At 41.4% G+C, this 22,782-nt stretch overlaps 1 protein-coding gene across 2 annotated transcripts in view; it reads right to left on the reverse strand.

Annotated features, from left to right (window-relative positions):
* Positions 1-758: 758 nt before the first annotated feature.
* Positions 759-22,782, reverse strand: part of zdhhc14 (zDHHC palmitoyltransferase 14) — a gene marked incomplete at its 5' end in the record, with an annotated part of 41,382 nt that continues 19,358 nt past the window's right edge. The window contains 7 exons of one of the 2 annotated variants that reach the window (XM_079216908.1): positions 759-1,899; positions 7,242-7,347; positions 9,034-9,143; positions 9,437-9,539; positions 10,880-10,928; positions 12,507-12,644; positions 16,175-16,327. In XM_079216908.1, coding sequence (XP_079073034.1) covers positions 1,468-1,899; positions 7,242-7,347; positions 9,034-9,143; positions 9,437-9,539; positions 10,880-10,928; positions 12,507-12,644; positions 16,175-16,327 — 1,091 coding nt within the window. In that variant the 3' untranslated portion in view covers positions 759-1,467. Of the gene's footprint in view, positions 1,945-7,241; positions 7,348-9,033; positions 9,144-9,436; positions 9,540-10,879; positions 10,929-12,506; positions 12,645-16,174; positions 16,328-22,782 lie in introns of both variants that reach the window. The other variant, XM_079216907.1, reaches the window with a different exon arrangement.

Raw genomic sequence — 22,782 nt, forward strand, 5'->3', positions numbered from 1 at the left:
CTGGTGCTGAGTGGCAAAACTTGTTTTTGTTTAACAGTTTTTAAAGTGAAAACAGCTGCCTGCTACATCTGGAAACAAGGTTAATAAGAGCAGACAGGATCAGCCAAAAACAGTGAAGTAACAGGCTGGGAAAATCCAAAACAATCTCAGTAAGACCCTCACTATAACAACCCTTCACATTATGTCATTTGATCTGTGTAATATAGGGATATTGGTTACTGCAGCTTAAACATGAGTCGGTAGGCGTCTACTGAAGTCTGATATTTTAATGTGCGGTAATATGTAGATTAATTAAAATAACTACACTTTCATCTGCAGTACTCCCATACAACCACAAGGTGGTAGAAGATAATTAAATGTTGATTTACTGTCTTTTACTAGCCAGACACCTTCACCAATGACTGCTAGTCAGGTGACTCTTAATCCTTTTTTTTCCATGAGGCACCCAAAACAACCTTTAATAAATATTAGTGTGAGCCGAGAATTGTTTTAGTCTGAGAATTGTTTTACCAGGACTTTGTCAGGATGAATGAGAACCAGACGTCTACAGAAAGTCTCAACTAAACGGCCATAAATGTTTAGCAACATTCATGGGACATGCTTGTTTTTTTAATTGAGTCTCATTTACGCCTAATGACCACAGGCAATAGTCACAGGATGAACTTTAAAGGACATGTCATCGCCACATGACTCACATTAGCACACATTATGCTTTTTAAACTTCAATATTAATGCAGTCTTATCTGATAAAAGTTGGTGTTTTATTAATATCCACAAGAAATATAATAATTTGTAAGATTTGTAATAATCATGATACAGTACAACAGTCTCTTGGTTTTTTTTTTTACATAGAAAAAGCAGGATGATATGCAACATTATGACCATGATCAACCATTTCACTGTTGAGAATAGAATGTCTAAGAAAAAAGGCAAAAGACACCGTCCAATCAGCAACAGGCAAAACGGTTAAAGTTTGTTTTACAAAAAAAAAAGTCAGACGTTGACAGAAATTCATAATTGACCAAAAAATGTCATGTACTGTCAAAACATATTTTTTTGCCTGACATGGCTCACAGACGTATGCCTACTCTGACAGATAAACTCCCCAGTCCAGTTTCCAGGAGATCATGGCATAAGCTTCCCTTGAAGTAAAAAAAATAAAGAAAAGAAAAAGGGAAGCATATGTTGGAGTTGTCTTGCAGGTCACCACACTAGAAAACATCGCTTCCTGTTCCAACGGAGACGTCTGGCAAGACATTGGCTGAGGGAAACCGGTTTCACTTCGGCTCAGTTAAATTCCATTCAGTTTTTCGAGCAGCTGAATTTAAACCACAGCCCTTTTCAGTTCTCACGTCCTGCTGAGGAGAGAAACGAAAGCCGATTCCAGGTGAAGTGAGTTGGTCCAAACGTTCATGGGTTGAACACATGTTTCAAGAGGGATGAGGGGAGAGGGGTTACATCCCATTGTCAGACCGAGCTGAGCTTTACCAATCCTCTGACAGAGTCCTCGTGTAATGAGTCCTGGCTGGCCGGGTTGTAGAAGCCAGCCTGCATGGCGTGGCTGTGACCCAGGGGGCTGCCGCAGGGAAGCATCCCCGGCGGCGAGGGCACTTCCTCCGGGGTGAGAAAGTAGTGGTGGGCCACTGGGTCTTGGAGCGGGTGGCTGTGGCTGTGTGTGTGGCCGTGTCCGTGTCCGTGGATCGGCAGCCCGTCCGTGGCCTCGTGGCAGCTGAGGCTCTGGGTGGACGTCGGAGGGGTGGGCTGGCCGAGGGGCAGCGAGGTGCACGGGACGCCCAGGGTGAGGGAGGCGCGGCCGGGGAAAACGCCTCCGTTCTCAGGGGAGGCCGTCAGGATGACTGGCTCGCTGCTCTGCTGCTGGAGGAGAGGTGTGGCGGCGGCCTGCAAAATGAATTTGGTGCTCTGAATGCACTGGTCTTGGTCACACTGAGAGGATGCAGCGGAAAGCAGGAGAAAGAAGAACATAGGAACGGGGACGTGAAAGTCAAGAGAGATGGATACGAGGCCGGAAGGTGAAGGACGGAAAGAGAAAACAAATGTTAAAAATGAGATGGATGGGATCAAAGAATAGAGTATGTGGAAAGACAACAGAGGAGGGGGTTGGTGATTGGATGAGGGAGAGAAAGAAAAAAGAGGTTAGTACCAGTTTGTGCATCGGCAACAGTGAAAACACAGAGCTGAGGTCAGTAGACAAGAGTTAAAAACGCAGGACTATGAAGTCACAGCCTCACAACCAATTGATCTATATCGTCTTGCATTAGAGTGGAAACTACACATCCAAAACTGTAGCAGAGCAACTGGGTCAGGACACAGCAAGTCATCAATACCACACATTAGCGAGCGTTCACCCTATTGGCCCCTCCTCCCCACAGAGCAGTCATGAATATTAGAGACCAGCTACAGAGGAAAGTTGAGAAGCCAAACAAACATTTAAGTACTCCGATGCCTCCTTCCACTGCACACACACCACTCCCAAAGAAACACAAAAAGAAATAAAAATCGTCCCGAACTGCTCACCTTTCTGTTTCAATCTCATTGACCTAAAAAGAGCAGATTACAGAGGTGGTTTAAGAAGTTGAGATACATAGAAGCGATGACTTTCCAAGAATTATTAATCTTATCATCAGCTGCACGTATCGGCTGCTCTGCTCTTATCACCTTTATGAGCTTGGCCTCACTCGGGACTAATGTGAGCAAGGGTTACTGGACTGAGGCTACCTCGCTCACAGCCACGTTAGCGCAGCGCTACATCATCAGCAGAGGGTTGGACAGAAAATAAAACTGAGGGTGTAAAAAGGAATACAGCGCTTTGTCCTTTTTCTTTCTACTTTCAGGCCCACTCGTGTTTCGTAGTCATCGCTAGTCTGAGTCAGCGCGGTCCATCATCCCCCACGGCAGACAGGCACACGCAGAAGTACAAGGAACGACATGTACGGAGACTGCTGATGGACTAACCTTGGATAGCAGACAGGACATGTTTTGGTTGTCTTGGTTGTGATGACACAACAATAACAATGTTTTTTTTTTAAATCCTATATTTGCATTTCATACCTCGATTTCCTGATAGAACTGTGTACAGTAGTCAACACGCCACAGCAGGATTATATATCATTCTAGTGGTGGAGCCATTTTGTAAAGGAAAATGTCAGCGGCTCTACAAACAACATTTGTAGAGACAGAAATACAATATTTTCCCTTAAGAGGGGAAACCATTGCTTGCTTAATTTATTCGATCCATAGAAAACAACTATTTTGATCATTGAAGTCACGTTGCCACAACATTTATTTCTTCCAGCTACTCAGGTTCGATGCTTATTGTAATATGTAAATATCTGGGAGGGTCAGCTGGACAGACGTCATATCCGGCTCTGGGAAATTGCTATAGAAATGTTTCCCTCACAGGGCAAATCATTAATTGACAATCAACATAATCAATGATTAGTTGCAGTCCTACGTTCCAGTGAGTTTGTGCAAGACTAGCCATTTCATCGAGCCAGAGTTTAATTCAACATTTGTACGATTTTAAGGAGGATAGTGTTCAAATAAAGAAAATGTCCAAAAGCTGGTACCATTTATGTTCCATCTTTGATGAGATAGATGGAATCTTCCAACCTGTAGCTGGATGCAACAGACTGTGTTATTCCTACCAAAACCCACTGCTTGCTTTGACTGATAACACGTTGTCTGTTTGGTTTGCACTCAGTGTGGTACATTTGGTTTAATTGGCCTGATTACGAAAAACAGGAAGCTGCCGCCTTTCTGTTCACCGTGAATCTTTAATAAACTGACCTAACTGTGGTTCAAACCGGATACGAGGCTGTGGGCTGTCAGTCACTCGTCACTCAGTGTGAAATGGGGGTTGATGGAGTTGCACTGTGTGTGTGTGTGTGTGTTATTAAAATAGCTCACAGCTCACAAAGGAAAAGGACCGATGAAGAGACAAGGCCACAATCAGAAAGATTTAGAAGGCCGAAGCAAATAGTGTATAATACAAATAAAAGACCTTTTATAACAATGATAACACATCATTTACCACTTACCCATGCAGATATTGCTGATTTTATTTACAAATAAAATGAATGCTCACAGCAGTGAAATATAAAATACATTTTCATTCCTTAATAGCTCTTTCCAAAAACAATGTCACTCCCAACTCCTTTCACCTACATTGTCTTGGGTTGGAGACAAAAATCTTATATTTGTAAATACCATTATTAAATAATATATACATTTAAATATTAAAAATAATCATTATTTCTTATTAATCTGTCAATTCTTAGTTTTTTCGATTGTTTCATCCAGAAAATATCAAAAACTATAGAAAAGTGGAATATTCCCAGAGCCCAAGGATGTTATCAAATTGTTTCTTTAGGGACAACTTAAAACCAAAATAATACATTTACAATGATATAAAACAGAGATAAGCTACACATTCTCACTTTGGAGAAGCTGAAACCAGAAAATATCTGGTATTTTTGTAATCTTTGTAATGTGGAGGAACTAACCCGTTCACTGGAGGCTAAGATGACGGCTGTCAATCAAGCCCCCCCCCCCCCCCCCCCACCCCCCCGCCACACACACACCTCCAGTCGCAGATGGAGGTTTTTTATGTTATCGAGGTTACACTGCTACCATGGCAACTGCTTTTGAGGCTGCCGTTTTCAGCTGCATCACAGACAGAAGTACCTCACAAAGAAACAGGGCTTTCAACTCCCAAATGCATTAACCAGCACACGACTATGGAAACAGAGTCTTGATGCACAAGTCAACAATATAAACAGAGATAAGAATTTGCGTCTCCAAATATACAGAATGTCTTCAGCTTCCAGCTAAATCAACAGTGGTGTGGCCCGAGGGAACCCGTACATCACTGTAGCCAGGTGAGTGTGTGTTTATTCATTTATGTAAACATTTAAAAAAAAAAAAAAAAAAAAAGGCCACTGTCAAAAAAATCTACTGTATTTCTTCTCCGCCATCTTTAAGCATAGAAATATTGATCCATCCGCAACTTGTTTTACAACGTCAAGAGATTCCAAGGTGTCACGTCGACCTACTGTACTGCGTTTGACACAATGAGTGCTACCTAAAGAAAAGCTCAAACTGTAATATCTTTCTAAACATGAATCAAATGCAACACGTTTCCATTTTATAATAAACACACAGCCCGACACAGACTTCTACTCATCGTGGGTTGAATGATTGAACTAAGTTAAGGCAGCAGCCTCTCAAACCTACCGACGTCACAATACAATGTGCTCACCGCCGCATTGGATTTTTAAAGATTACATTTAATCGGTAGGCGTAGGGGGAAGATGCAATAAAATAGTCACTCCCGTGTTCCCATAGTGACGCGTTACTGAGTCGAACAAAAGGACATTATGACCCTCTTGAGCCTGGCAAGGCAAAGCAGCGCCGCTGCGCCTATTATCGGACAAAAATGTTTTCATTTTGTTTGAACGTTTCCTTAATTATCTCCGGAACCACATGTTTAACTTCATTTAAAGTTCTACAGTTCCGCAACCCTTGTGAGAAGATACATATGGTGTAAAACATAATTAAAGTCGCTGTTAAGTTGAAGTACTTACGTAAACTCCGCCGACTACACTGCTGCTCCGTCAGCTTGCCTCGGCGGCCGTAAGGTTTCACCAAATCCATGATAAATATCCTTTACAAAGTCAGATTCCCCTAACAAACACATCTCAGTAACCGTACGGGCTTGTGGGAGTCTAACAAAGCAATCAAAATCCTTACGAACTCCATATTAGTACCTGTAAAATCACAAGTCGGCCGGAGGTTTCTCTAGTGAGACAATGTATTGTCATAAAACAAGTAACCTTTCTATTTTTTAACCGAACAACACGTTTTTTTTGGACTAAAACACCTTCCCAATATGTCAAAGCTTGGTTTTGCAGTGAGTTTTGTTGCAGATTTGGATTATTTAGGTCTTAATCTTTCCAAAAAGGTGTCCTATTAGTATGTGGGATGTTGGTAAGGGGCTGAACCATGGAGTTTGTAAAAGTCGGCGACCGCTTCAAAAGACATTTTTGAGAAATCTAGCTTAGAGCATGCTGGACATTAATAGTTATGATCAAAATATATTATAAAAGCGATTTTACGACTACTTGAACAAAGTACAGAAGGAAAAAAAAGAACCATATATGAGCCTCGGTTTTCAAAAAGGTGCAAACGACGAACTCGGCTTCAGTGTGCACAGACATGGCCAGCAGCCGGCACAATAGGACAACTCTGGCTGCTCATCAGGACCGCTACGGAAAACCGATGGCAAGTCCTCCACGCATTTAGGACCTGGAGACACGATGACATTCGCGTTCGACGCCTCGATGAGAAGTGACAGGATGAGGTCGGGTATGGACGAGAACAAGGAGATGACTGTGGCGCAGAGGAAGGGCACCAGTGAGAGACGTTTAGTGGCTGCGTGTGAATAGGCCTTAAATCTAGCATGCAATGTGTGAGGTGAACGGCTGAAGGGAACAACGGTGGACTTGTTGCTTCTAGTCAGGCAGCAGAGGGACAGTGAGGTCACAACAATGTCCTCTTCACCACACCAGCTATTCTCTCCAACACCTTAAGAGACATTACAAGAGATCTGTTTACTGACTGTGCTGTACTTTCACTTAATTACATTTGATCTTTGTCTGATTCCTGCTCATTGTTTTTCTTGGGCCAACTGCTAGACATTCGGTAATCTGACTGAAACTGTGAGACAGCAGACTCGTTGAAGGACCCCTCCTAGTTATTAACGCTGACCTCATTTACAGACGACACGGAGCGACACGTGCAACATTTAAAACGTCACCGACTCGCTCGTTGCAATTTCGTCCGTTTCAATCTGGTGGGATGAGAAAGACTTGCTTTCCCAGGTCTGGATACACAGAGTTTTGGTCCGACCTTCTGTAATTATTTCTCCATTTAGTAGTTTTCATTGTTAGTCCACTATTCCCCTGCAAGATTCCAGTTCCTGGCTGACATCTTTATTACAACATGAGCTCGTTTGGCTGCACTTGTAAACAGAAACATCTGTTGCTCTTCTGTTGTATCTGACGGAGTAGCTTCTCAAGGAGTGCATCCTCCGGTATTAACCCTCACTCGTGGAACCACCAGGAGCCACAGGTCATGTCTTCAGGATTATCACTAAGCTTTTGAGAATAGCGAAGGAGAGACGGATCATAATGTGGAGCAATGAGAGTCAGGTCAGGTCTTACCATGTGGCTCTGCTGAGAGTGGGTGGCCCCGTACATTGTGATGCCATTGGTTGGCGGTGCCAGATGCGGTGTGTCCGATTGGACAAAGCCCCGTCTGTCAATGAGGCTAGTCAGAGAGAAACACAGAGGGTAGAAAAGCATGTTTTTTTGAGCATTCATTCACAAATATTAACAGACCGAAGAGCATTCCCCAGTCACAGATTTCACACAGTAGAAAAGCGTAACCATTAGATTCTTTGGAGCGCTGAAAGCCTTAAAGCACAGGCGTACAAATGAAATGCTGCAGAACTCTGATACAGCTGGTTAGACCACAACCTGCTGAACTTTTAATATGCACGTGTGTGTGTGTGTGTGTGTGGTCATGGGCCAGATGCATGTGATAAGGGCTATTTATCATCCAGGTTAATCTGACACAGAACGCACACACACACAATTTAACAGGAAGTGTGTTGCCAGTGTGTTCCAGTGGGACTGAGCTGAGGTGGAAATGGTTTGCTCGAATAACAGAGACAGACAGACTCCGGGAACTTACAGCAAGCAGCTTGTGTTGCTGGTGATGAATATCGGAACGTCTCCAAATGTGTTTGGGAGGAAATGAGCATAAAAACATGTCGGGTGATGCATAAGAAAGTGTGAGTCAAGGTCGCAGCAGGTAATGCAGGAAGCGTGTGTGTGTGTGTGTGTGTGTGTGTGTGTGTGTGTGTGGGGGTGTGAGAAGCAGCGGTGCTTGCATAATCCGAGGCTGAGGTGAAACATTCCTTTCTTACCGGTGATCCAGCTGTGCCGTGCCTGTGGCTTTCCACAAACACACACACACACACACACACACACACACACACACACCCATATGGCAGCCACCTGTGCACTAAGGACTTTCCTTTACCGCTCACTGGCATCACTATTGGGGACTTATGGCTTGTGATGGCCACAGCACAGCCAGATACACGGACAGAAAAGATGGCAAAAGCCTCCGTCACTGCTCTTTTTAGACTTTGTGTATCTGCTTCTATGCATTTAGTACGTTGAGATACTTTATGCATACTTTGTGCTGAACTAGAGACTGTGTGCTCTTAAATGAGTGCAAAGGCAAAAATGTAAAGGCCGCAAGTTCCAAAGGCAAAGAGCCGCTTGTGACGTCTTGACAGTCATTTTGAGTGTTGCGTCTACAAAGTAAAAGTGTATAGATACAAAACTGTTACTGCCAGTAAAAGTAAGAGCAGATAGTGTGTATCTCTGTCGAGCGGATAACCACGAACACATTTTCGAGCCGTGATGACAGAAAAGGAAGAACAGTTCCAGTCGCAGGAATCGAGAACTACGGTTTCACGGATGAGTAATGAGAATTGTTTGGCAAAATGCTGAAGTGAAAGAAGCTGTGAGGGAATGTGCAATGTGTACTGACATTTACAGTCACATGGACATGAGAATGAAGCTGTGACAGTTGGCCTGTATTTTTATTAAAAATCACATGAACAGCAAAAGTGTGAAATCTAATACATCAAGCCAACTTTGATCTGGTTCAAATGGGCTTGAAATCCTTTGCACTATTGCTGTATCTTAGCAGCTATGTATAGAGAAAGGGCTGCAGGCAGACTGGTTTCAAAGCAGCTCTTCACATCAAAAGGAGTCTTGACTAAGAGTTCTATTTTAGCCTTTGGACAAAACTCAACATCACAATGAGGGGGGAGGAATAACAGGTGCTGTGACATTACAGTCAAGCTGAAACATTACTGAACGGGTTCTCTCAGAGGAGTGAATGCCGGGGCTTATATGTCATTAATGTGGGCATTACCTTGGTGGCAGGGGTCCACACAGTGCTGCACAGCAGTTGGTGAATATATTGCCATGGCTGTAGGGGTTATAGTTGTCCTTCCCTCTTTTAGAAGACCATGAACCTTTAATCTGGAAGAGACCATGCAACAGATAATAAGCGTCACTGCTAGAAAAATTTATAACTCTGTGCAACAAAGAGATAATGTTTTAGTGTTGTGTCTTGCCGAGGGCCAAATATGTTTATGGCACAAACGGGAATAAAACTCTTGACATTGGCGCCATAAATGTTTGAATTAAAAGCCTTGTGACTAATTGTAAAAATCATAAAAAATAGCCACAAATACATGTTTTCGTTAATATGGAGCTTGGTTCGGTTTCTTTTCAGTACACGTCATGATGTCTGATGTCTATTTCATACTCACGTCTTCATTGGTGGTCTGGTTGGAGCTGATCAGGTAGGTATGGAAGCCTGAGAGGCCCACTATGGACCAGACCGAAAAGAAACACACCACCACCTCCAGCACAGTGACACAATAACGTCAAGGAATAATTGTTTCACTAAAATGTAAGAATGGGTTCAACAAAAAGGCGGTAATGTGAAAGCCCGGACACGCAAAGACAGATCCATGACAGACCCGTACGAAGCCAGCGTGGGCAAAATATCCACGAGTCCTAACAGCCAGCCTATTGGCCTACAGCCTCAGGGCTGTCCTCCTCTTGCCAATAGTCCGAGTTACCAGTTCATCTGGCTGGGACTGCAGGACACTGTTACATTTCTCTGCTCTACAGAAAAACACAGACACCGATTAATCCCGTCTTCACGGTAAAAGAAAAAACACAGCGGTCCTCGACCACATCTTAGGATACAGCCGCTAGAAGAATAGATTATTCAGGTAGTAAGACCTTCAAATACCCAACCACCAAGTCCCTGTAGGCATATTGGTAAGTCAGTACAATATTACCGACTCAAAGACCATGAGTCTGTCTGTGAAACCTCCTCTTCCTCCTTAGCAAGGACAAAACATGTCATCATTCCCCAGGTACAAAGGACTGCTACGATACTATCGAGTGCAATTCCCCTTTATTTAAGTTCTGTAGGACACAGACCATTATCAGCTTGGCTTGGCACACATTTCTCTGCCAGAGAAACAGTTATCGCACTCAGGCAGAGAGAGAGCGGGACAATCAACATGCCTATTGATTTGAATTATTAGCGGATACTGGTTTAGATTATTGTATTGAATTGATATGTTGAAAGCAAAAAAACACCTTTAGCAGTCCCGCTCTACTCAGAGATATTGTGTTGGGGAGGTGACGATACATTTTGAGTCTGACATTAGGGGACTGATTCCAACCTTTACTACTTTACTTTACAGCTAAAAAACAAGTGGAGGAAAACTTAACAGCAATGTCAAAATAAAACATTGGATTTACTGGAGTTTTCCACAGTCCACATGATCATCACTGATGTTGTGCTGAGACAATGAGCTGACTGTCAGGGTATTTGTAACAGCTGCAGCTTAAGACGTCTCTCACACACTTGGCATCGACGTGGCAGCGCTCATATCAAATCCCCCTCACACGACATCTCTGTAGAGGGAGCAGGTTGGAGCAGACCAACTCAAAGGCTGTGAGGCGCTGCGTTGCGTGATGCGTTACCCTGATTGAACAACACTAATCAGTGTTGTGTGAACGCGTTGAAAAGGCATGTTATGCCAGTAATTATGAACTACAGAGTGACCTGTATGGGCCCTCATCGAGATAGTTCATCTTGCCACTATGGACAGAGACGTATATAAAGAAAGACAGAAAACACTTAATGGGCACGTATTGCACAGTAAATGCCAATTTCAGTGAAAGGATATCTGGCAGGACTCTCTTTAAGTGCGTTGAGGAACCTGCTTTGATGGGAGCCTGTGAACAGAGGAAGACGAGTTTCCATTAGAACTTTGTACAATTGTGTTCGCCATTACTTAAGCGCACACACACACACACACACACACACTGGAGTCCCTTTCTTGGTTCACGTTGAAGTGTCGAGATCAACTGAGCAATTATTTCCAATTTCAGTCCAATGCATAAGGAGGACAGAGTCAGAAGAAATAGTAAACAGGCTGTTAGAGACGTCTTCTCGACAATTTGTTTTGAGCATACACAAATAATTTTTAAACCTTTCTGTGATGGAAAATTGATTTCATGTTCACTAGTGGCGTCACAATATACAATTGTCGACAATAACTGTGATAACACACATTTTTTATATTTATATCACGTTAATAATATACATAAGGACTTCTTGTAAATAATCTTGAATCTCTTGGATCATATCTGTGGCTTTACATTCTTGCTTTTCATAGACTTCTAGGTAGAGACTCTTCACCTCCCTGCACTTGTATTTTGAGTCTAAATAATGTGCTAAAAGGAGAAAATACAAACAACAATAATGTTCTTTACATATTACAATAATATCATTATCGTTAATTATTTTGGCCACATGAAGTCAAGTGTAGTGAAAATGAGATAATGTGACAGCCCCAATGTTCATACATGTATTATTCTATACTGTGTAATGCTTGTTATAGTCAACAATCTATCATCTAACACAATTCATTTAACTATTTATTTCTACAAAACTATTGATAAATGATCATCTATTTACAAGAATGTAAAGTGTGCTTATTATATTATATTATATTATCTCCCACTGCCTGCTCCGCACCTACCGACTGGCCCAGGGTGCGACAGGAGCGGGAGAGACCCAGTGCTGTTGTTGGCAGAAGAGCCAATTAGTCTGAGCAGCATGCATGAAGTGACTGACATGATAATAGATTAAGTGTCTGATCAGGTTAGTTGTTCCAAATGTTTTCAAGGTTGTTCTGTCGAGGCTTCTCTTGGACTTCCAGGTGATACGAACTGTGAGCTTCATGTCCTCTTCACTCCCGCTGAAGAACTTCCACACCCGACGTCATGCGTGTGTGTCGCTGTGCTGCGTGCTGTCGGTGTGTTTGATTTGCATGCCGCGTGTGTGTGTGTGTGTGTGTGTGTGTGATAGCAAAATCGTCATGCCTCATGAACTAGATAAGATCAGCCAGTCACTGGTCATGGCCGATCAGCTGATAAGTTAGCACTGCAACTACCTTTGAGCACAATTGTACTGCATGTCTTCTGTAAACAGAGCATTACGTCACAGTGACGGTCCAAATCTGACTGAACACAGTAGTGTTACAATCTAAGAAGAGAGAACAACCAGCAATGCCATCGTCTACCAGATAACCGTTGCCCATTATGTCTTTCCCAGAGAACATTGACGGACGGACATGCACACGCACACGCATGAAGATGGTAACGAGCCAGAATGCTGCAGATTTTCACAACGCCCACTTACAACCTGCTGGCTCGAAACACACCAAGAGCACAGCCAGGAGTGTGTGTGTGTGTGTGTGTGTGTCATGCCTGAGCACATGTCCTTTCCCCCCTCCCTCAGCTACTTACGTAAAATGATGTGTGTGATGACGAAGGAGAAGATGAAGATGGTGAGGAAGGAGAGCGAGAGGATAAACATGTAGAAGAAACGGTAGTTCCTCCTTCCCACGCAGTTCCCCACCCAGGGACAGTGGTGGTCAAAACGCTCTGCATGGGGAGAGAGAGAGAGAGAGAGAGAGAGAGAGAGAGAGAGAGCGAGAGAGAGAGAGAGAGAGAGAGAGAGAAGTCTGAAGTCTTCACGTTCATTTGCTCTTGTAAAAACCCGGCCAGAAACCGGGTTATGCCCACATGGCTTAGGAATCTGGTTTCTCCAGAAGACGTCTATGATTTGTCAACGCTCCATTAGTGAAGCCAGGATTTTTTATTTACAGCACATATATATAATATATATAATAAATACATTTAAAAAAAGGTTACTTCAGTGTATGCGAACACCAACTAGGAGTCCGGAGCCCGAGGAAATTAGGGGAAAGGGGAAGTGTTCCTCTGGGTCTCTATACACATTTTTCACATTGCGAAGGCTGGCTATTTATAAAAAAATAAAAATCCAATAAAAGGCTCAACATGACTGTAAGGCTGAAACAGTTCCCCTGAGTATGTACAAGTTTGAGATGGTAAAAAAAAACACATGGCTGGATAAAACATTCCTTCCAATAAGATCTCAATTTAGGAATATTTCAAGCCGTTTGAGGAAAGTGTTGTCCAGACTGCCGGGTTCCTTCCATAAAGATCACGCAGAAAGGAATCCAATATGTTAACACGGACACAAGCCTGTCAGCCACCTTGGTAAAGAATACAAAGTGTTATTGTGCTGCACAGAGGAGCCTCTCATCTGAAAACCTGTGTTGTTTAAGTGAATAAAATGTCTGAAATTCAGAAATACGTAATGGAAGACAAAACGTGCATCTGAATGCAGTCTGATAGGTTCAATTACTTCATATATTGACTGAAATGCGTTCAGATGAAAATAAATCAGTGGTATTTTAATTAAAGGAACTGTACTGCAGCGTACTTATCCTTTCACTGATTGTGAGAACACAGGGCGTATTGTGAGCGTGGTTATTCAATCAGAACTACAATCCTATCTCTGAGGGTGGACTGCTAGCTGTGCACGGTGGTAGTTACTTCACTTATTAATCAGAGCAATGATTTGTTTAGTGAAGTGAGATGACCTGCTTTTGTCTTCACTAATCAATGCCTAGTTAAAGTGTGTCTGGGAAATTCAGCTCAGCCGCTAGTCAGTAAAGATGAGCACTACTAGTCCAATCTAGTGGCGTAACGGACCATGTGATCGGATGTAAACAACCAAACCATGTTTAAAATGACAGATATAGTAATGACGGCAGCAGCAAAAGGCCAACGAACGAAGGTTCAAGTTACATTATGATGCTTTCAAGCTCTGTATAGTGAAACGTTTTGAGTATTGGGCAAAGGTAAATTATAACGTTATTAGATGAGCTCACATGTAATCTCGTAAAATGTAGTGTTGGTGAAAAACTTGAATAAATCAAGTTAAAATTGTTGTCATAAATAGATATTGGAGATGAATCATGAGCGGTGTACATTAGCTTTAAGCAGCGTATGAAACAAAATTATACTAACGACAAGATTTGTTTTAAATCAATACAAATACTATCTTCTATTTCTTTAACATTTGAATTGTGTTTTTATGACGAAAAAACACAATTCATTACTATAATAAAGAAAAAGGATACAATGTAGAATGTTTTATGGTTGACAGTGACTTCAGAGCGCTTGAAATTATTTTTGGGACGGTTGCAAAGAATGCATTGCCTGAAGACTTTTAGATCCGCTGCAATAATCAAACAACAAAGGGATCTATATCTGCCAATATGGGTCATCAATGATCGGTGATAAAAAAAAAAAAGTGATCAAGAGTCTATAAAAGTAATATTCACTCTTTTTTTCTTGTGCTGATCCGATCGGTGACTCCGATCCGTAATACAATCCGAACCGTGAGTTTTATGATGTGTTGTTAATATTAACTGACTAACAATGACAGGAGAAGAGAAGTGGGACTTTTATGTTCTTCTGCATTTGTTTATAGACTCCTATTCTCCATGTATGTCAGGATGTGTGAAGAATGAGGTTCCACTGGTATTAAACCACTATGACAGTAGCATCATCCCTTCGCTGGCGGCTTTAAAAGTAAAACCAAGAGCTTGCAATAACAACTCTGATGCTTCACAGGGATCTAATATATACTTATTTATGTGACAATATTCTTTGATGTATTTTTTGTTTGCTTACAAAGCAACGTTACTTCCCAAAGAGTGTCATTAAATCTCAATCTAATGTTGTGTAATTAAGCAAATCAGAGGACGGAAAGCAGCAGAAGACATAAACTAAAACCCCTCTTCCAACAGATGAACACGCACCAATATTTATGAAAATTATTATTAAATTACAGGTCACACCATTTCCAGGGGTAAAAGTTAGTTTCTATGATATGGTAATGATATGATGATATGGTAAATACAGCCTCAGCAAATAACCCCTACATGTTCATTTTACTCCCTGATATATAGAGGAAAAAGAAAAAGATCTGTGTGTGTGTGTCACAATTCTGCACTCTTATAAGATTCTTCCATCGCTCCCACAGGGATAACCCTCTTAAAAAGGAAGTGACTCTACTATATTCCCATCCTGTCCTTCCACAAGGGAGGCCCTATCCATTCTGGCTGTTAACTTATTTAAGAGCCTGTTAGCCTCTTGGCGTTTACAGCACCAGAGACATGGGAAGCACGCGTACCACTTTTTAAATGCGAGCCCATCTCCAGTGCCAATCCAATAATATGGATTATTACCGAAAAAAACATGGCAGGGTTTATGAACAAACATTAATAAGATTTCCCTGGAGAAAACTCACCACACAGTATATGTGCATGTTGGTCCTCCTGCATATTATCTTATTCATACAGTTCATCTCTGAAGCTTCATAATAAATAATATGGGAATATAATAATTCACTTGTTCAGCTGCCAGTCTGTCTGCCTTCCTGCCACATTGACAGCCACCTCGTCATCTTTTTTTATGCGTTTACTACTTCCTCATCTTTGTCTCCCAGGTTTTCAGTCAGCACCCCTTCTGACAGGGAAATAGACATTAAAAGATGTGGTCTCTGAAGAGAAAGACACAGACACACAGGTCTCTGTGTCTCCGTCTCCATCTTTTAGTAATTGTCTAGCTGTGTTCTTCCCTTTGTCTCCAGAGACGGAGAATGCAGTTGTGAAGAGCAGTAAAACTCAACCATTAGGCTGCTGTTTCCTTTTTGTTGTTCTCATGGCAACTATTCCCTCCTTTTCCTCTGTGTGGATGTGAATGCCTCTCAGCATGTGCTGTATATCCCATGTAGATATGCATCATAAACTAAACATGTATCTTGTATTCTCACCTTGTGATGCATTTTTGCTAAATCAGGTAAAACCCTGAATTAAGTGAGGCAGCAATCTATCTGTTTGTCAGATTTATGTTGACCTTTTATTTTAAATACATCAATACAAGTGGTTAAGGTGAAACAATTTACAAATTGTATAAAAAGGATGGTTTGGTGAAGGTCTTCCCGTTTATGTTATTAATACTAATTTGACAGTGCTCACAGAAAGTATCAGCCAAACATACAAACTCACAGTGCCACAAATATAATGTTCACTCACCCACACAGTTGTCACAGAGGCTGCAGTGGGAGGCACGCGGCGGTCTGAAGATCTTGCAGGTGAAGCAATACTTCAGCTTGATTGTCTGCCCGTTGATGACCACCTCCTTGGTCCTGGGAGGAGGCCTGTAGCCTGTGCTGCCATTAGCCACATCTTGGAAAGATCAAAGAGAGAGAAACAAGAGAGAAACATAAGAATCAAAGAGATACGAGATATAAAAGGAAAATACTAAAATCTGAACAGCCTGTAAAGTAAAGAGATTATAAACTATTACCACACTGTAGTTTTAAAACCATTTTTTTTAATGCACTCTGTTTTTTATAACAATCTGGTCCTCAATGCATTTTGGGTGCATGTGGTCAAGCACTATCCGATTGAAATCCGATTACCCAACAACTATTTCAATAAAGGGGGTTATTTGTAAAGTAGTACTAGAATAAATGTCATGCTCCCTTCAAAACTTCAAAACATCACAATATTTGAAGAATTTCATGCTTGAATCATTATTTCTTCAGCATAATGAAATATGTAAAAACTTGAGGCATTCTAAAAGCATAGATGAGACATTTCTCTATTTATAAGATGAGCCAATAGAATCCACTACATTGTACTGTCTCGGAGCGATGTGTTCAGGTTGAATCTCTACAAGGCTACGGGAAAGTGAAATCTGTACTGATATGCAATTATCTCTCGCTCTGATAAAAAGGTATACGTCATGATATCCGTAGCTTAAACGGTTCGAACACGGACAACCCACACAGCTCATTATATTTAATGAGTTCCTCCAGTTATGGCTCTTTTGGATGAGCTTTACAGATTCAGTGTCAAACCTTTTGTGCTGCTGATAAAACACAACCAACCTAAAATAAGCGGCCCCGTCTTTTCTGAATAACATGAAATCAGCTGCTACAGCGACTTCACTTGAAACAATATGACCGAGTCTGGGAATGAACATGTACTTAACACCACGATCCTCAGACTAAAACACAAAAAAGAAAATGGTGGCATCAAAGCTGTGATGACAGCTGTGATGACAGGCTAAATGGTGAGGATGTGAGCAATGATAGTGATAAAAAGGTAGAGCCTGCATCATGGTATTGCTCAGCTTGCTTTGAGCACTCTCTAACCCTGAGATTAGGAGACAGTGTAGTAGTGTTGCCAACAGAGTGGTATGTGTGCGTTAGTAGGGGTTGTGTAGGGACTGAGAGGATTGTGTGGGTGTTTGAGGAAACGCAGCCAGTCACTTCTATTGAATTCAGCTATATTGTGATCAATACCTACAGATTGCTCTCCACTCTCCTCCATACTCCCTCTGTTCCTCTGACTCCACGAGGGAGACAACAAATGGGGAGAGTGTGTGAACAATTTGGAGCACAATCCGGCTCCTACAGTGTTAAACCACCAGGAGAAGTCCAATTGTTTAGGTGTTCATGGCTACATTTCTGGCTATATTAGCACCTCGGGTGAAATCAAGAGCTATGAGAACAAACTGTAGGTTCTATCTGAAGCATTAGAGGAAACCTCTTTGAATAGTATTCTGACATCTGATAGCTGTCAGGAAGGTGAAGATACAAATGATGTGTTAAAGGCATATCGAGCAGACAGCAATTAGATGCAGCCGAGTGGGGGAAAGCGATCATGTCAGCCTCCTAGTGCCGTTTTTAAACTGTCAAAAACAGTCTCAGTTGTGACAGGTTGATATTTTACTTTTCAACTACTGTAAAAGCAGAGTCAAAGGAGCCTTTCTGCTAGACAAAGTTATTTGTAACTGCCCACCGAAGCTTAGCCTTACATCAGTGTCTAGTGGGAGATTCCTCAGACGCCTGCAGCTAAAATAAAGCTAGGTAGAATAGGAAGGGAAGTAACAGATCACACATGCATACAGAACACACACATATACACACACACACACACCGTGCCCACTCACACCCTCATCCACGAAGCTAAATGAGAATTCAATGTCAGCCAAACTGTGCGAGGCGTTGCCTGTTGAGGTATAACGGGAAACTAATTGCCATCCCGCTGTGGATGTGTAGAGAGAAAACGGGGACCTTTACCTTCACAGATGGAAAAGTGTACAATGATGATGGCTATTGGCTAAAATACAGAAGTACTGACCTCAACCTGCCTGCCAAGAGGTACGAGGAACCAGCTAATTCTGTTCAGTCAAGCAGCGATTTTAAGGGCTTGCACACAACAGCTGACGAGACAAAGAACGGTTTCAAACGCACCATCAAAAAGTGTGAATTAGCAATCATGAAATTAAAGATATTAAACCCATTTCAAATAAAGGATTTTCCCAATTAAAAATAAGACTAGTACTTTGTAAAAAAACGAAAAAGACTGTAGTCAGTTCTGTAAGTTCATATTATGAATGGAACATATGCCCATGTTGTAACTCTTGAAAAATTAGAGGAAAGTCGAGGGCGAGTTGTTTTGTGCACACGCTACCAAGGACTAAAGCTCCTACTGCCGTCTCCAGTGCAGGTACAAAAGGTGTTTGAAGACATTACTTGATAAATACTTGGTAGCGTAAGTTTCACTTTCACTGCAATTAGCACTCACATGGTGGGGAACAATAACATGTCATAAGATGGACGCCATGAGCACTTATAACAGTCTAAACAGTCATTTTTTTCCTCATGAATGGTAAATTAATACAATGACAATGAACAGCCAATTTAAAAGTACAGAAGTGTAGAACGGTCGCAAACAAATTGTCCAAAGCATCAGAAAACATGGCGTCATTGCTTTTACCCAACGTTTCAATGACAGATATATGGTCACAACATAATGAGGTGTTACTTTATGAATAAGGGAGGTTGTACAAATATTTTCTTTTTTGAATGGATTCAAGAAAACGCTGTTATTTCAGGGACAATTTGAGTAGTGATAATGCTAGATCAGCTGCTACTTCCAATCCATCGCCACCCAACTTTATACACAGTCAATGTTACCCCACCAACATATAGGTAGGGTCCATTTCTTTATATCTGGGCTATTATTCTCCCTCTCGACTTGCTTAGTATGGCTCTGAAGACCAAAATAGGAGTAATTATTATTGTATTAAAGCCATGAAATAGAAAAACCATTATACCACTCATGTCGCTCCAATTTTTCAAAACAATTGCCAAGTAAGGATTAGCTGATGGCTAAATGGATGAGATTCACTAGTTTACCAACTAAATAAGCAGCTTTTTTTGTATTTGGTTTAACTACAGAGCCTAGAACACTAGATTGAAAAATAATGAATCACTTCATTGAAAAACTAAATTCACATGTGGATAATCATCAAAAAAAGTAGGGATAAGGAGTGAGATATACAGAGATGATCAGTTGGTAATATTAGTTTATCCGTTAGAGTTTTACCGTCTGACCAAACCATGACAAGTTACACCCGTCACGTGGTTAGAGCAGCAGAAGCCGACGAGCTTTGCATGCCATTTAAATAGACGTGCCAGATCATGGGACTTTTGTAGCTGTATTAAATGAGTTTTTCGGCTGAGCATAATTTTTGAGGTGGCCACAACATAAAACAGCAGCATTAGTATGGCCCAACTGACTCTTTTTATTATATTAAATGTGTGGCCAGTAAAATCAAACAGTGTAAAATATGTGGAGCAGTCCGTCGGCACAGATGCTCAAAAACCAGCAGACATCATTAGCAAATAAATTAAAAAAACATGAAACAAAGTGGCAGCAACCTATAGAGTGCTGATGGTTGATGTATTTTTGTAAACTAATCCTGTGATGCTATAATTTAGCATTTGAGCAATTTCCATTTCGGATTATTGCAGAAAATAAGCTCTGTGGCAATCTAAAGTTTGATACTTGTTTTTTCAGCAAGATCCTTTTCACAAATGAAAAACACTTCGCAGATCACAAAAGTAAAAAGGTTAAAAACACTGGGCAACCAACTACCAACGTTTAGTAGTTTCATTTAGCCACTCAAAAGGCTACAAACTCACTCGTGGGATATTTACTGACGTATTTATGTCATTGAACCAAACGCGAAAATCTTTTAAGCTTGTGTTGACAACAGATCTTATTTCAGGCATCTAGCCATCCAGCAAAAATGCTAACACATTCCTGGGTCTTAGGACTCATTCCTGCAGCTCTATTACTGAATCACACATACTATATTAGTGTGGCAGCTATAAATTGTTAGTATAGAAATGCAAAGCCAATCCTGATTTACAAATGATGATAAAAGAACACTTTTAATTTGCTGTACTACTCCTGGATTTTATTCTGTGCTCCATTGTTTGAAAGAATTAGCGCAACATCTCTCAACTGTTCTCTACTCCACAACAAGGCAATCTTGGGCACAGATAACTAATAGAAAGTTATTACTAAAGGTATTGTGGCTCATGTGGTAGTGTCTCCACTATGACCTCATTTGAACTTCACAGGACACAGCATACACCGTTAGGTTTCCTGCATACATATATATTTTATGTTATTAAAGTGCATTAAGATAAAAGGTGTGTGTGTGTATATGAGTGCAAGAGAAAGATGGCTTAATGCAGGCATAATGGATGGAGAAAGAGAGAGTGGATGATCAGCATATTGGGTCAATCCAGGCCAGAGTAATTACTCCTCCACAAGTTGGGTTTTCATTGTCTCCAATAAAACAGCTCGACAGTGAGGGCTCTGTTCCTCTGTTGCTGCCCCCTGCAGCTTTATAATCCCCTGAATATCATTTCTTTATCCATGTCTTTTTCAAGGCCGTGCCACTGTATGCCTGGGGACATGAAGGAAGACTGAGAAGATTAGAGGAGGAAGGTATTTTGCCAAAGGTTCTTCAAAGAATGTAAAATGACTCTACACATGGTCAAATTAACATAAAGGCTGGTTTGTACGATACGATTGAAGTTGTAAGAAATGTGGATAAACGTGTGACTACGTTACAAAACCTTGTCCTGGATGTTTGGGGTTTTGCGAGCAAGATGCTAAATGAAGAAAGCTTCTCCTGAGCAAGGAAATCAACGATAGTTTCCTGATGAATACACACAATACTCTGGCAACTTTGAATTTCCCATGAGGAATTAAATTAAAATAGTACAATACCATGAGAAGCTGTATCCTCTGCATGTGTTAATCATTCTGCTTGTTGTAAGTGAGTCATTTACACTCTGGTCCTCTCTTCCTACCAGCCTTTCTCTGTCTCCGCGTCATGTTGAACTCTGTTAAACTCTTCCTCCCTTGCCGACATGCCCCTCTGTCCGTCATAAGAAGAGAGGACAGGCTGGGGTCCATGTACAAGCAATTCACAAATGTACAACTTGAGATGTCAAGTGGCTTAGTAATAGAGCCTCCTTCCACTGGCTGCACACCTATTACTTATTATTCAGCCAATAACAAGGAAGTCAACCATGAATGTGACCCAGGGCGGAGAGGAGGGAGGGAGCGGGTCACGGTAGCGATTTATGTAACAGCATGAATTACGATTGGACGGCCATTCAAAACAAGGTATTAATTCATTCTTTACTGCAACAGGACAAACATCTCAGCACATTGTCAAACAGACATACAGTATATTTCCGTGGCAAGGGCAAAAGAGTTCAAGAGACTGTGCTCCCGATACACCCGTCACTGTGAGAGACCACATCTTGGACTCACTGAAGCATTGTCTCCTATATTTAACTTTTATCATTTCGACAGTTGGAGACCAAGAGGAGGTTAGAATCATTACAGCCCCGTGAAGCGCACGATCCGTGATGATGAATGCAAATTGGTGCCCGTTTTTATTTATTTTTTCCCCGTTTCATGGCATGAATCAATGCAGTGGTCACGCTTTAAGAAATACGCCGGCAAAGATGGAAACAAGTAGCCACCTCTAACATCTTGTGATGTTCAAGACACGGCTTATAATGAAAAGAGCCTTAGTTTACGCTCACATTTGCCTCCAGCTGAACAAAAGTCAGCGGTACAGGCAGACCTTTAAGTCCAGGAAGCCCGTTCACAGTGTCTTATCGCTACAGGGAGAGGAGGCTGGATCTAATGCGATTAGGCTCGATCTAATCTCAGCTGGTTTTAGGCTGGTCTCTCTCTCCCTCTGTCGTACGCTGGTAATGAGCTTTGTATTCGAGTTTGGCCTCTGAATTAACTGACAAAACCAATCCCAACTAAATATTTCAAAACAGCAAATAAAAGTGATACACAATGTAATTAAAACAGGGTGCAAGTTGGAGAATAAGTGGGTTAAATTAATTGCTTTGCCCCTAATATTACATTAAGAAACATCTCTATTGATTACAAACCCTGGTTAAAACCGAATGTTTAGTTTCTAATTCGTGGCAGTTAGATGAGTTCATTACCTAGGTCACTTATTGATTTTCAGAATCAAGAAGAGTTTATTTCTTTGCAGTGAAATCCATTTAATTTGCACTAGTTACCGGACTACCATAGTACCTAGGATTTGTATTGTTCTCGTCACATTACACAGTGGAATATCTCTGATTGCATCAGCAACAGCGTGTCCTGCTCTTGTACCCCTGGCGAGAACATATACTCCAATATGTATACAACATATATAGTTTACATCCATGTCTGTCCAGAATGTCCTTTGATCTTAATTCTACCCCATTAGACATTCGTGTGTCAAA

Source organism: Taurulus bubalis, assembly GCF_910589615.1.
Source record: "Taurulus bubalis genome assembly, chromosome: 4".
Classification (NCBI taxonomy): Eukaryota; Metazoa; Chordata; class Actinopteri; order Perciformes; family Cottidae; genus Taurulus; species Taurulus bubalis.